Below are 13,640 nucleotides of genomic sequence, written 5' to 3'. Positions count from 1 at the left end.
CACATTATGGAAATAATATTATCTTGTCCTTTCACCAATGTTTGATCCAGTGCATCAACTGTACTCGGGAACCTTGAGGATAACTTGTCATGAAATGTATGCAAGAATTAGGCTTACATCTATATCTTGTTCAGATTTTCTGCATATAAAGTGCGCTCTTAATACTCAGTGAGGTTTTCTTCCAGAACACTCTGTAGATAATTTCAATAATGCTCAAATTCCATTACATAAATGACCTAAAGAAATGTCAAAAATCTGGCTATGATTTTTGAATTAAAAAAAAATCTCACTGTGGATTGTAGAATCCATGGATGCAAAATCAACAAATATAGAGGCCTGATTGTACTACTGAGCATAAGTGGTGAGACACCTCCTCTTTCTATAAACTCTAATTAACCTAAAATGGGATAAATAGTAGACAATTCTATGCAGTTGAACTACTAGTATATTGAGAAACTATACACCCCCCTCTCATATGTTCCAGTTTACAGTATCATCTAACAGACCAAGTGTTCTACTATAGTCAACTTCCAGCTGTAGAATGGGGTAGATCTGGTTCTTCAGTACTATAGATAATAAAAAAATATCAGGGTTAGGTTCAGCCAAGCTGTAGTGAAATGTTTTGATAGAATTGTATGGCTGCTGCATATATGATAGATTAACAAATTAAATGATGGCATGGCTTCAAGTACATTATGTTAACAAAAGAAGCATGTATTGTAGGCCTTTGGTATTAATTGGCGGTTGGTTCAAGGACCCACACACCTTTCCCTCATGGATTAAAAAAACCCATGGATGCTCAAATACCGTTATACACATGTCTCCTTTGGGAGAGATAAAGCTGGGTATAAATAAATATAATGTTAATAATAATAATATGGTTTGCTTTGGGATGTTTGTTTTATTTTGGAATATGACTGAATCTATGGATAGAGCATCTGTGGCTGTGGAGAGCAGACACTGTATACATTTCTACCTGAGGCAGAGTATTCCCGTCAGGAAGAGTCAGTGCATAAGAAAATTCTCAATTACAGTGTTATGCATATAGTTGCAAAGAAATTGGCTTGCTTCTGTTTTTAAAATGGAAATCTGACATGCACATTCATGCCTTGTTAAACTAAAAATATTTCATATGCTTACTATTAGGATTACTTTTAATGAGCTGCCTGCTGGTGAACACAACCTATTCCTTACCATTTGGATCTTCCTGCCAAACTGAGCAGCTAAACTAACCAGAAAATGAAACCCCACTCTGTTGCCAAAACCCATCATATTCATTTATTAGGTCCTTTACAATTCAGGATTTATAATCAGAACTTCTTGACTTGAGAATTCGGGCTTGAGAACAATAAACCAAACTCAGAGATCACAAAAATTGTTTTATTTTATTTTAGTTAATTTGTTTTCTTTCATTGCTGGGAGAAAACAATTGAGGGAAATGGACAGTACATTCTAGTACACAACTCATTTATGTTAATCCTGAATACCAACAATGGGTGCTGCAAAGCAGCTGGTTGCATGTTGCATCCTTCAGTAAGTTAACAGAGAACCAGTATGATGTAGTGATTTGTGTACCAGATTAGGATTCTGGAGACCAGGGTTCAAATTCTTACTTGGCCATGGAAACCAACAGCAAGTCAAATCTCAAAGGAAAGCAAAAGCAACCTTAAATCTTGTCAAGAAAACCCTGAAATAAAGTCGCCATAAGTTACCATAAGAACCCAAGACACGTCAATCATGGTGTTTGTTTGTTTTGTTTTGTTTTTTGTTATTCAGAGAGGGTTTGCCTTTGCCTTCCTCTGAAGCTGAGAAAGTGTAACTTGCCCAATATCATCCAGTCAGTTTCCATGACCAGGCAGAGATTTGAACCCTAGTCCCCAGAATTCTAGCCTTATCTTCAAACCAATCTACCACAATGACTTTCATATGTATGTAATATTCTATATCTTCGAATGTAAGCACAACTTGGAACAAAATCAGTGTACTGATATTGCAACTGAAAAGAATTTAAATAGCCCGAAAACATATTAGATATGTTATTTTGGATAATCTGAAACTATTATATATGTATATTTGGATTTGAATATTAGGCACCCAAGCCTTCAAAAACCCATTTTTTTTAAAGTTCTAGAATGATACTGATGTTTGCACCCATCAAGTCTCTAAAGGAAAAGATTCAAAACTGGGTGCCATACCAGAGAAGCCCCCTCAACAGTATATTGCACACATGTGGGGTGCAATAAAGGGGGCTTTACTACTACTACTACTACTACTACACACAAGGCAGAACAGTGGGATGCTACTACTGTATATTATATTTCTTTGCTGCCACCAAATATTTAATAAGATTTCTTTTGCTGCCACCTTCTATTGTTTGATAGGCTTTGCCAGAATATTTAAGAAGACACACAAACTATTCAGTTGAAATGAAACAAGAATATGTTGTTTATTTTGTTATTGAATAGTAAAGATGTGTAATGGTTCCAATAAACTGACAGGCTTTACTTTCACAGAGAATGATCTTATAACTTGAGTTTCTTAAAAGCAGTATTTCACACACAGGAATACAAACAGGCTATTTTGAACCTTTTGAATCCTCTTTCCACACCAGCCCTTATCACTATAGAGGCATAACTATATCTCTTACTCCTTCTCCCTGAAGGCTTTAACTATTTTTGTCAAAGAGGTATCTTTTAACAACAGTTCCCAAAACCCTTCCTTCCTTCCTTCCTTCCTTCCTTCCTTCCTTCCTTCCTTCCTTCCTTCCTTCCCCTTCAAAAATCCTAAAATAACCAAACTCCCAACTGAACATCATGGCTGCCTTATCTCCTTCCTTTTCCTCTGGCTCTGCCCATCTCCAGTTGCTAAGCAATTCCCTCCCATTTCATAAGCCAATCAGACTGCACATCCAGCTATGAAGCTGCCTGATTACTCCACCCCCTACTCTCCTTAGCTTTTCCAAGCCAGGCCTGTTTACTGCCTGTACACCAACCCTTTATCGGGGTAAACGGAATGCAACCTTTCCAGCAAACATCAATCCTTAGACAGGCATGTAGAAAGATGGCACTCCTTCAAATAACAAGGTCTCAAGTCATTTGAGACGTAATATAAATAATAAATATAATAAAGAGATAATTATAATAAAGAGATTTCCCCCTATTTAGTCTGAATTAGTTTTAAGTACAGTTGATCCTCTGTATCCAGGGGGATATGCTCCAAGACTTTCCCAAACTCAAACCAAAGAATAGTAGCAAACCCTACATTCTAAATTCTAAAACCCAAATAACTCCAAAATCTGAAATTGTCTACATGGCTGACTGCGATAGTTACACCTTTGCTTTCTGATGGCTCAATTACACAAACTTTATTTCATACAAAAAATTATTAAGAATATCGTACAAAATTACCTTCCGCCCATGTGTATGACATACATAGGAAACATAAATGAATTTAATATTTAGACTTGGGTGTTGTCCCCAAGGTATCTCATTATGTATGCAAATATAGGTATTCCAAAATCTGGGAGGTGGGATCCAAAATCCAAAACACTTCTGATTTCAAACATTTCGCTTACAGTATTTGGGCCAGTTACTACTATAGAACCATAATAGAGTACCTAGAGAGGCCCCCAAACATTTTCAGTGGTGGTGGCAAAACATTTTAGGAGTGTGAGTAAGTGAGGCCAGCAATATCAAATCTGTGAGTGAGTGGTTGTACTGTCTAGTAACAGAACTCTAGTTGTTCGGTATATCTATAATATGTTGTTGTTGTTTATTTGTTCCGAATCTTCATGACCTCATGTACCAACCCATACCAAAGCTTCCTGTCAGCCGTGGCCACCCCCAGCTCCTTCATAGTCAAGCCAGTCACTTCAAGGATAACATCCATCCATTTTGCCCTTGGTTGGCCCCTCTTCCTTTTTCCTTCCATTTCCCGCAGCATCATTATCTTCTCTAAGCTTTCTTGTCTTCTCGATCTACAATATAGAATCTAAAATTGACTGTGTGACATTTTATTCAGCCATGTATAAATGCACATAATAAATATGCATGAGACAAATTCAAGTGGAAATACAGGAAAGGAAGAAAAGGGGATGAAAAAGTGGCATCTGAATGACAATAAATACAACTATCATAGTCCCTTGATGTTTAAAAGAGAAACATGAATCAGAACATTCTTTCATAAGCTCTTGAGTTATCAGAATGTGAAAAACAAAGAGAGTTGATGAGTCATTCCATGTTCAGTGACCCTGACATTACCTGGGCAGGCACAGCCAAGAACAATGTCCCATCAGTTGCTGTTTTCCAACCAAAAGTGTTTTACAGAAGTTATTAATGATATCACTTCTGGTATTTGTTACTAAAAGCCCCTTCCCCCACCCACCAAATTTGGAGAAAATACATATTTTTTTCCAGTTTGGGACTTATTTGTCTTGCATTTTATACATTTATAAATAAGAAGTAGAAAAGAACAGTAGAGGCAGGATGTTACATCAGTGGCAAAGGCCTCTTCTACACTGTCATATAACCCAGGTTATCAAAACAGATAATCCAGATTATCGACCTTGAGCTGGATTATATGAGTATACACTGCCATATAATCCTGTTCAAAGCAGATAATCTGGATTTTATATGGCAGTATAGAAGGGGCCTAAGACTTTTGACAGGTTCTTCATATACACCGTCTGCTCCAAAAATAAAACAGCTTGTATGACTAATTGTGCACCAAGTACTAAGTATAATTCCTGCTATCTTTTCATACTGCTTTATTATCTGTCACTGTAGACTCAGTCCCCTTCCACACAGCTGAACAAAATCCAACATTATCTGTTTTGAACTGGAATCTATGGCAGTGAGGACTTGGATAACCCAGATCAAAGCAGATATTGTGGGATTTTTTTGTCTAGATATTCTGGGTTATATGGTTATGTGGAAGGGTTCTCATATAAATCCAGTTCAAAGCAGATAATTTGGGATCAGATCCTGGGATATGGAGCAATGTAGATTCAGCCTCATACAGTAGAAAAATGTTTCTTGGGCAGCACTTTATAGTTAGCCATGTTGTGTTCAGTCCACTCCACATAGGACATCCCATCATGGCACCAGCCCAACCTCTTTTTAAAAGTCCATCAATTGGAATGTCCCTGATCATTGCAGTCTTGATCACACAACATAAAAGTTTCATAAAGGAAATGTTTTACTTGTTAAGCTTTAGAATGTATTGCACACTCTCCATCTGGGTCACTGGCCAGTTCGGCAGTAATCATTCCAAATAATCCTACCCTGTGCCATTTTTTCAACTGTTTTCAAGATGTTCCTTTCTCCTGCCCTTTCTCCTGTATGCTTCAGTTATTACAGACTGAATTCAAAACAGTATAGTAGTTTGTACTCTATTAATTCAGAAAGTTGTAGATGCAGCCAACAGCAAACTTCTGTAGCCTCTCTTATGTGTTTTTCAACATTAATAACTTTGGGTTGTTATAGGTTTTTTGGGCTGTATGGCATCCTCTCATTAATAACATTTTGACCACATGCTGATCTTGCTTGTATGCTTCTACAAATATATGGAAACTTGCTAAAATTGTGTCATTCATAGAGTTCTTAGAATGCAATCTTCTTGTCACTAAATTGGGTTACGTTTGCTTATTCAGTTTCAAATGTAATCTACACAATAATAAGCATAGTCATGAATTGTTGTTACTGAGCTCTACAGATAAAAGGAAAATAAATTATCCCTTACTGCACTACTAGTTTTCTTAACAGATTAATTCAGTGATTGAAAAGTAACTTCCCATAGCACAGTGTAGGAACAGGGAGAGAATTTTCTGTGAATGTCAAGTATTTTTTTTAAAAATATACTGTTTATTTTAAGCTTTCTATTCAATTTTTTCCATAACATTCAGAGAACCAAGACATGACGTATTACACATGGCAGACCATACACTCATCCCACACAAAATAAAACCTCTTCCTCATCCCCACACCCATGCACTCTTCACCATGACTTCCAACACTGAAACACTATGAAGCCTTTAAGCCTTTTTATCTATCCCTGTTCATAGTAAACATAAATTCCTAATGGAGCTCCTCTATATTACTGACTCTCTATTCAGATATGTTATGGCCAACATCAAGTATGATTGCTAACTAATTGATTGCTTTTATATAAAAACACAGCTTTAGATTCAAGGTTTATATTTGTCAATCAGAAATCTAAAGTTGGGAAAAGGTTTTTTTCTTCCTTTCTTTTCCTTCTTTTACATGTTTGCACATACTTCTTTTACATGTTTGCACAATCATCCCCATTGATATTCTGCAAAGGAATGGGGCACTTCTCCTTTCTCATGTGGCCTGCTAGTATAATAGCTAGTTGTTGATTGCTGGTTATGCTTCAATGATTATTTACTATATAATTGCCCCATAAAATTATAGGATAGTGATAATCATTCAGTTATAATTAAATGGACAACAGCAGTAAAACATTTGATTTTAGAACTCTGTCATAAAACTCTGAACATATAAATATTTCATATCTTAATACCCGTCACATACATCACTAAATTTAAAGAAGTGTTAACAGCATTGTACTGACTTTCATATGAACCTGGGAAGATGGTCAAATAGCCTAATGAATAAATATGTGGAACATACATTGCTACTCACTCACCTGAGTATCCTATGGTGGGTTTATGCTAGTACTGTATAACAATGGGTCATTTTCTGAATACTTGGTAGTCTGTCAGTCTTTGAAGGGTTTAGGCTTGTCTGATGTAATATGTAGCTTGTAAAGTTGTCTATAGGAAACACAGCCTTTTGTGTTCTAGAAAACTTCAAATAGTTATTTTCTGCTTCATTTAAAGTAGCCTAAAGTAAGAACATACTGTGCCTGTTACCTTCATAGGATGATACTATTGGGAACACAACTCATATTTTATGTTCCAGTTAGGATTGGGAAGAAATTTTACTCAATTTAACACGTTTGATGGAAATAGCATTTTTACATCTCTCAAAACTTGAATGAAACTGCATACATTACCATGAGCTTTTATTGATTTGAAATATATCTCAGTGGGTGAGAGAAAGTTGCAAGCATTAGATATATCATTCAATTAAATGTTCAGATTTGGGGAAATGGAAATAAATGTATAGATTTCCATGAAGGAAGAAAACAGAAAGGCATGCAACATAGTAAGAAACAAGGATAATAAAAAATATAGTTTTTAAAAAAGAAACCTAGGGAAGCTACAATTTTCCATGTTCCCTCTGTATGGTGACTTTTGGGGCACGATGTACATTAAACACCCATTACCCTCTTGGAGTGATGGAGGTCAGTCTTAGTGTCGAGTGTCCCAAAAGTCGCCAGTGAACAATGCTGGTGAACAAATATCTTTTTAAAATGCAGCCAAGGCACAGCAGGAAAAATATTAGTAATAGCCTATCTCAATGAATCTCTCTGAAACCAAGTGATTGGATTTTTAGTCTTGCAGATTTGTTTAACAACTGGGCATTTTCTATGCTGAGAAGCATTTCCTGCAATAGAGTGCCCTTGTCAAATTTTCTTAGATGATAGTTGACTGTACAATGCATTGGGGGATCCTTGACAGCTGGTATGTCTGTAATCTTCTAAAGTAGTACAGCTGGACCCTGTGAAAACATAAAAGTATCAATTTTGAATTTAAATTTGTGCTTGAGACCCAGCAATTCTGGCATTTTTAATTTTTTTCCCCACAGCCAAAACAGCCTTTAGTATACCAGTGTTGCTTTCACAAGTAGTTAGTTCGATGCGAAGCTGGTGTCCTGCTGAAAACTGAATAGATTATAGCATGGTTTATGCCCTGAGTTGCATTGCAATCCAGTCATTATATTTTACTCTTGGTGAATATGCTGGAACCCAGCACACAGAGAAATGGGAAAAGAATGCACATTATAATCATTTACCATTCTCAGGTACTCAAAATCTTCTTTCTGCATCCATGCAAGACATTTGAATTTTAAGTTTCTGAGAGTAAGGAGATATGCTTAATCTTTGGCTAGATGACAGTAGAAAAATATGAGAAAAGTGAATAACCTTTCTTGTACTTTAAGATTTAAAAATAAGAGCAAGGAAGCAATGTGGAAGAATTACCAAGGACTATGTCCAGTAGTGGAATCACTTTTATTTTTTGTTGTTTCATAACTCTGCACAATTTGATCATGTGTGTGTGTATTTCACAGTACCTGTCAATTGACAGTGACCCCATACATTTTATATGGTCTTTTTAGGCAAGAAATATCCAGAGATTATTTTTCCAGTTCCTTCCTCTGAAATGAAGTATGTGGTATTTTTGGGTCCCACCCAAACGCTAATTGGGACTGCCCCTGCTTTCAAGATCAAGATGGGATCTGCTGACTTTAGAAAATATCCAATGAAACCTGATCCAAAAGAGAGACAAGATGAGAGTTTCATTTTCCTATTTCCAACAGACCTCACTACCTCTGAGGATGCTTGCCATAGATGCAGGTGAAACGTCAGGAAAAATGCCTCTAGAACATGGCCATATAGCCCGAAAAAACCCACAAGAACCTAGTTTCAGGATAGATAGATAGATAGATAGATAGATAGATAGATAGATAGATATTCCAGCTTTCTTTACCCCACAGTGTTTTGGCTGAGAAATACTTACTTGGCCTTCTTCTGGGGATGATGAAGAAAAAAGGACAATGCTTAAATATAAATACAAAACATGAACTGACCAGATTAAAAAAATGTCTGAGCAGTTAGGACTCATATTAATTGGCACATGGAAAAAAAATCTATAAATGATATTACTGAAAGCCAAAGTTACATGCACATAGAACAGTCCCTAACATGCTAACAAAGCGGAATGTTCTGCATGTCCCTATTAATGTTTTTTATATTCTTTGTAGGTACCTAAACACCAGCGTTTGGATTATTTTGTTGAAAAACTGGATCAGAGTGGAAGTAATGATTCGGTAAGACTCCATAATTATTCATGATCCTGTCTTGGTTTTGCTGGGTACTATTGTCTGCTGTTTTCTCAGTGAAATGACTGCATCTGTATCTATGCTTGTTGCATTCATCACCGGGCTCTGTTGTAGCCTGACAAGCATCAGATGAGCTTTCTGAGTGCTCAGAGGTTGAGGAAGGGGATGATGGATTTCAACCTGTAATGTCTGAGGAGCCTGTGGAAGATAGCAGGGGCCTGGAGAGAGATGTTTTGGAATTGCCAGGCCATTCCCAGGCAACAGGAGAAAGTGATTTCAGTTCCTATGAGAATAGGCCAGAGTGACCTTCGGAAGAAAATGTGGGAGACAAAGGGTTTTCCAGATAAAGTTGCCTTGAAATTAGGAGGCAAGATGTAAAACAAAGGCAAACTCGTTTTTCTCTGAGGCTTAGAGATAAGGAGAGGAAAAGGCAAGTGTATGCAAAATGATGTCATGGGAGGGATAGAGGCCTTTTAAGTGATTTCTGGGCTCTCAGGCCTTTAGTGGGAACAACATTGTAAAATGAGGAAACAGCTCCCGATTTCTAGTACTAAGCTCCTGGTTCCTGTATTTCAAGATTCTTGGTTTGATTCCTGTTTACAACTTCATGTTCATTAAGGTTTTGCCTTTCTCATGTTTCTGTTTTCATGTTTATGGATATAACTTTTGAACAATATCCTGCTTGAGGATTCTTTTGCTTTGTATTAACTCAAGTCTCTGTAGATACCTTGGTTCAAAAGCTGATGAACTCTTGATCTCATTGGGAATTACTTTTTGACCTTTTGCTGCTTCTTTTTTGACTTGCCTTTTCCCTTTTATACTTATTCATTAATAAACTTTTACTTATTGGATCATCTGAACATTGTGTGGTGTTCAGCAAGAAAGTGTTCCAGGGCTACAGTGCAACAGGGTCATTGTAAGATATAAGTATGACCAGGCATGTAGCCGGAGGGGGGGGGGGGGCTTGAAGGGCTTCAGCCCCCCCCCCCCAAATTCTCAGAGTGGTCCACAAGAAGGTCTTACTGGTACATTATTTAAACTGCTATGTTTATTCATATCATGATCTGATCACCATGCTCAATATATCCCATATGCCTGGGGGTATTGGGATAATGATACAAAAGGTTTGCTAGGGTAGGTCCTCTCTCACTCAGACTCAGCCCCCCCCCATCAAACTCAGCCCCCCCCCTTCACGAATCAAAATCCTGGCTACGGGCCAGAGTATGACACACTCTACAGACTCCCATGCAGAATCTCCAGCTGTTTACTATTCTTCGAGGTGATGCCAAAAAATTCTGTTATCCTAGATCCTCTTCCTTTCTCTGTCACTGGCCCTTTTCTATGTATCTGCAGATCATTTGTAATAATACCTTACTTTCCTCCCCTGGTGGTGCAGGAGGTTAAAGTACTGAGTTGCTGAACTTGCTGACTGAAAGGTTGGCCCGTGAGTGGGGTGAACTCCTGCTGTTAGCCCCAGCTTCTGCCAACCTAGCAGTTCGAAAACATGCAAATGTAAGTAGATTGATAGGTATCGCTCTGGTGGAAAGATAACGGCACTCCATGCAATCATGCCGCCACATGACCTTGAAGGTATTTGTTTGTTTATTTATTTATTTATTTATTTAAAACATTTATCTCCTGTCCTTCTCAACCTCCATGGAGGGACTCAGAACGGCTTCCAAACAGGCAAGAATTTGATGCCAAACATATCTATGGATAATGCCAGCTCTTCGGCTTAGAAATTGAGATGAGCACCACCCGCTAGAGTCAGACTAACCTTGACTTAATGTCGAGGGAAAACCTTTCCTTTACCTTTTGCTTCCCTCCTCAGCCCTATCTTTAAGTATATCTGAAATCTTTGTGTTTAGCTTCTTAGATGTAAGAGCTTTTGCTGGCTTTTGTGTAGAAAAAGTGTGTTGAAGTTTTGTGATACGCTCACTATACAGGTGAGGACGTTCTTTTCCATCATTTTGAGTTTCAGAGCGAAATGTTTAGGAAAATTCATTCTGATGTTAGAAAGACACTGAAATTGCTGATTTCTTGCCATGGTAAAGGTAGTTCATATCTGTGACATGTAACACTGCAGTACATTGGGAACATGGAATATTCTTATCCATTTAATATTGGAAACTATTAAGTAGTTCCATAACATGTAGATTAATGTTACTGCATATATAGAGTAAGACTAGTATCTCAAATTATGAAGGCCAATCTTTGAAGTGGGTACATTGATATTTAGACCCTTCATTGGTTTATTAATTGTGATGCTTCTGCGATGGTTCTATTTGCAACCTCCAAAAACAGATGGCAAGTAGCTTTCTTCACCCGGTTTGTCCAAGACTAAATGATATGCATTCCTTTTAGCTCTTGGTATAAGGATTGATAGAGTCATGCAGTAGGTTAATACAAGAGCTGAATGATTCTTTGGTGGAAACAGCAGAGCAAAAGTCAAATACTCACATGCATTATGTGTGAATCATCTTTCAGGTTGGGTTTTTATAACACATTAAAATGTCCTTTCTTGTTTGTAATGTTGTCATGTTCCCTTCCCTAGCAATTCTCCACAAAATCTTCTGTACATGTTTTCCAAGATAGTTTCTTAATATTTATGACCTAACTGAACTTCAAAGCAATCACGAGGAGGATGGCTAACCGGGGCTGATCAATACAGTGGCTTAACAGGCAATGGACCTTGAACATAGTGTCAATGAACTGGGAAAGGAATTACCCTAGGCTATAGTTAATTAAAAGTGAAATAATCAGCTTCCTTTTGTTGGAACTATCACTTTTGAGATGCAGTCGTATTCTTACCTCACAGTCACTTGCCATTAGGAGAAGCAAGAACCATGAAATTATATACTAGAGATTAAGTTTAATAGCTGTGTGATTACTCTTTTACTACCTTGTGTCTCCTCTTTAACTGAGATGTAACAATTTGATGTTGGTGTGTCTCAAATGAGTAAACAGTGAAAGTACAATGATCTTATATAATTTGGTAAAAGAAAATTGAGTAAGAATTGCTATTATGCTCGGAGAAGCTGTCATCTCTTTGAGTGAAATATTTCAAAACTCTTTCTTGCCTTTTTTCATTTGGGTGTTTCTTCTGTGATTAAGTTCACTTCACTTCAAGTGAGTTGCTTACTTTCTCTCTAATAGCTTTCAAAAAAGTTTTTTTAAAAAATTGAAAAACTGCAAGTTGCTTCTGGTGTGAGAGAATTGGCTGTCTGCACATACATTGCCCAGGGGATGCACAGATGTGTTACCATCTTGTGGGAGGCTTCTCTCATGTCTCCACATGAGAAGTTGGAGCTGGCAGACGGGAGCTCACACCATCTCATGGATTCGAACTGCCAACCTTCAGATCAGCAGTTCAGCTGGGACAAGGGTTTAACTATTGTGCTATTGTGGCTCTTTGTTTCAAATGGAAGACCCTTTATTAAACCTTCAGTGGTAACAAATAGAAGCTTGCAATAAGATGCACAGGAATTGGGAATTCCAGATGGAGGGAGAGGTTGTATTAGGGCCCTTTCACACAGCCATAGAACCCAGAATATCAAGGCAGAAAATCCCACAATATCTGCTTTGACCTGGGTTATCTGAGTCCACACTGCCATATATTCCAGTTCAAAGCAGATAATGTGGGATTTTATTTAGCTGTGGGGAAGAGGACTAAGTCTGCATATCTCACCTGACACCCCTGATACCTGCCCTTTACTAAAAAGTATCCACTTGCTCTGGTTCTGGATCTAGCAAAAGTTGTCTGTTCTCTGATCTCTCCTGCTATATATATAACTAGATAGATCCATGGGTGCACATTTTACTTTTTCATCTCCACCATCTTCAGCTATTTTAATCCTAATGCTCCTGCAAAGATTGTTCTCTTCCTAGCTGCACAATCAGCTAGAAATTGCCTCCCAAGACATCTGTGTGATGCTTTTTTCTTAGTACTTTCACATTAATTCTGGAAAAAAACTGCTTTTTCAAAGTAAAGCTTTTGACTTCATTGTTCTTCTGCTATAACAGATCCCATTTATGTAATTTAAGCAATCAAATGTTATCTCCCAATATACCTGTATTTCACTTCCTTTGAAGTTTCATTTGTGCTGGTTTTTATTGCAGAATCTCCTACACCAAGCACGCTGAGAGCACAGAGCCAGTGTAATGTAGTGCTTTGACTGGGATTCCAACAGGATTCGAATCCCTGCTCAGCCATGAAAAACCTAGTGGGCGATCATAAGCCAGTCAGCCTTGATGGGAGGCAAAGGCACATGCCTTCTGAACAAATCTTGCTGAGAAACTCCCATGATAGATTGCATTAGGGTCTCCATAAGTCAAAAATGGCTTGAAGGCAACCAGGAAGAGGATATTTAAAAATTTAAATTTTTATCGATCGATGTTGTTCATGTTGTATTTAGTCAGATTGTGTATTGTCAGGGAGATGGTGGTGGAGTACAAATAAAGATGATGACAATTATTATTATTATTATTATTAGAAACACAAGAAGATGAGTCCACAGCAGACACTCTGCTGGCTGTTGTATTGGACTGTGTGATGTATCAGATAATAATGCATGCAGATCTTAGCAAGGTGGCCTTCTGTAGCTGGCAGATAGTAATTTTGTCAGCGCCAATTGTGTTTAAGTGCAGGCCAAGGTC

At 37.6% G+C, this 13,640-nt stretch overlaps 1 protein-coding gene across 1 annotated transcript in view; it reads left to right on the top strand.

The window, feature by feature from the left end:
- Positions 1-13,640, top strand: part of GLP1R (glucagon like peptide 1 receptor) — a 131,171-nt gene that overhangs the window by 23,785 nt on the left and 93,746 nt on the right. Inside the window, exon 2 of the mRNA XM_060754084.2 lies at positions 8,907-8,972. Within this exon, the coding sequence (XP_060610067.2) occupies positions 8,907-8,972 (66 nt within the window). The remainder of the gene's footprint in view (positions 1-8,906; positions 8,973-13,640) is intronic.

Source organism: Anolis sagrei, chromosome 1 (genome assembly GCF_037176765.1).
Source record: "Anolis sagrei isolate rAnoSag1 chromosome 1, rAnoSag1.mat, whole genome shotgun sequence".
Taxonomy (NCBI): domain Eukaryota; kingdom Metazoa; phylum Chordata; class Lepidosauria; order Squamata; family Dactyloidae; genus Anolis; species Anolis sagrei.
Note: the sequence above shows the minus strand (reverse complement) of the source record. Positions and strands in the feature narration are given on the sequence as shown.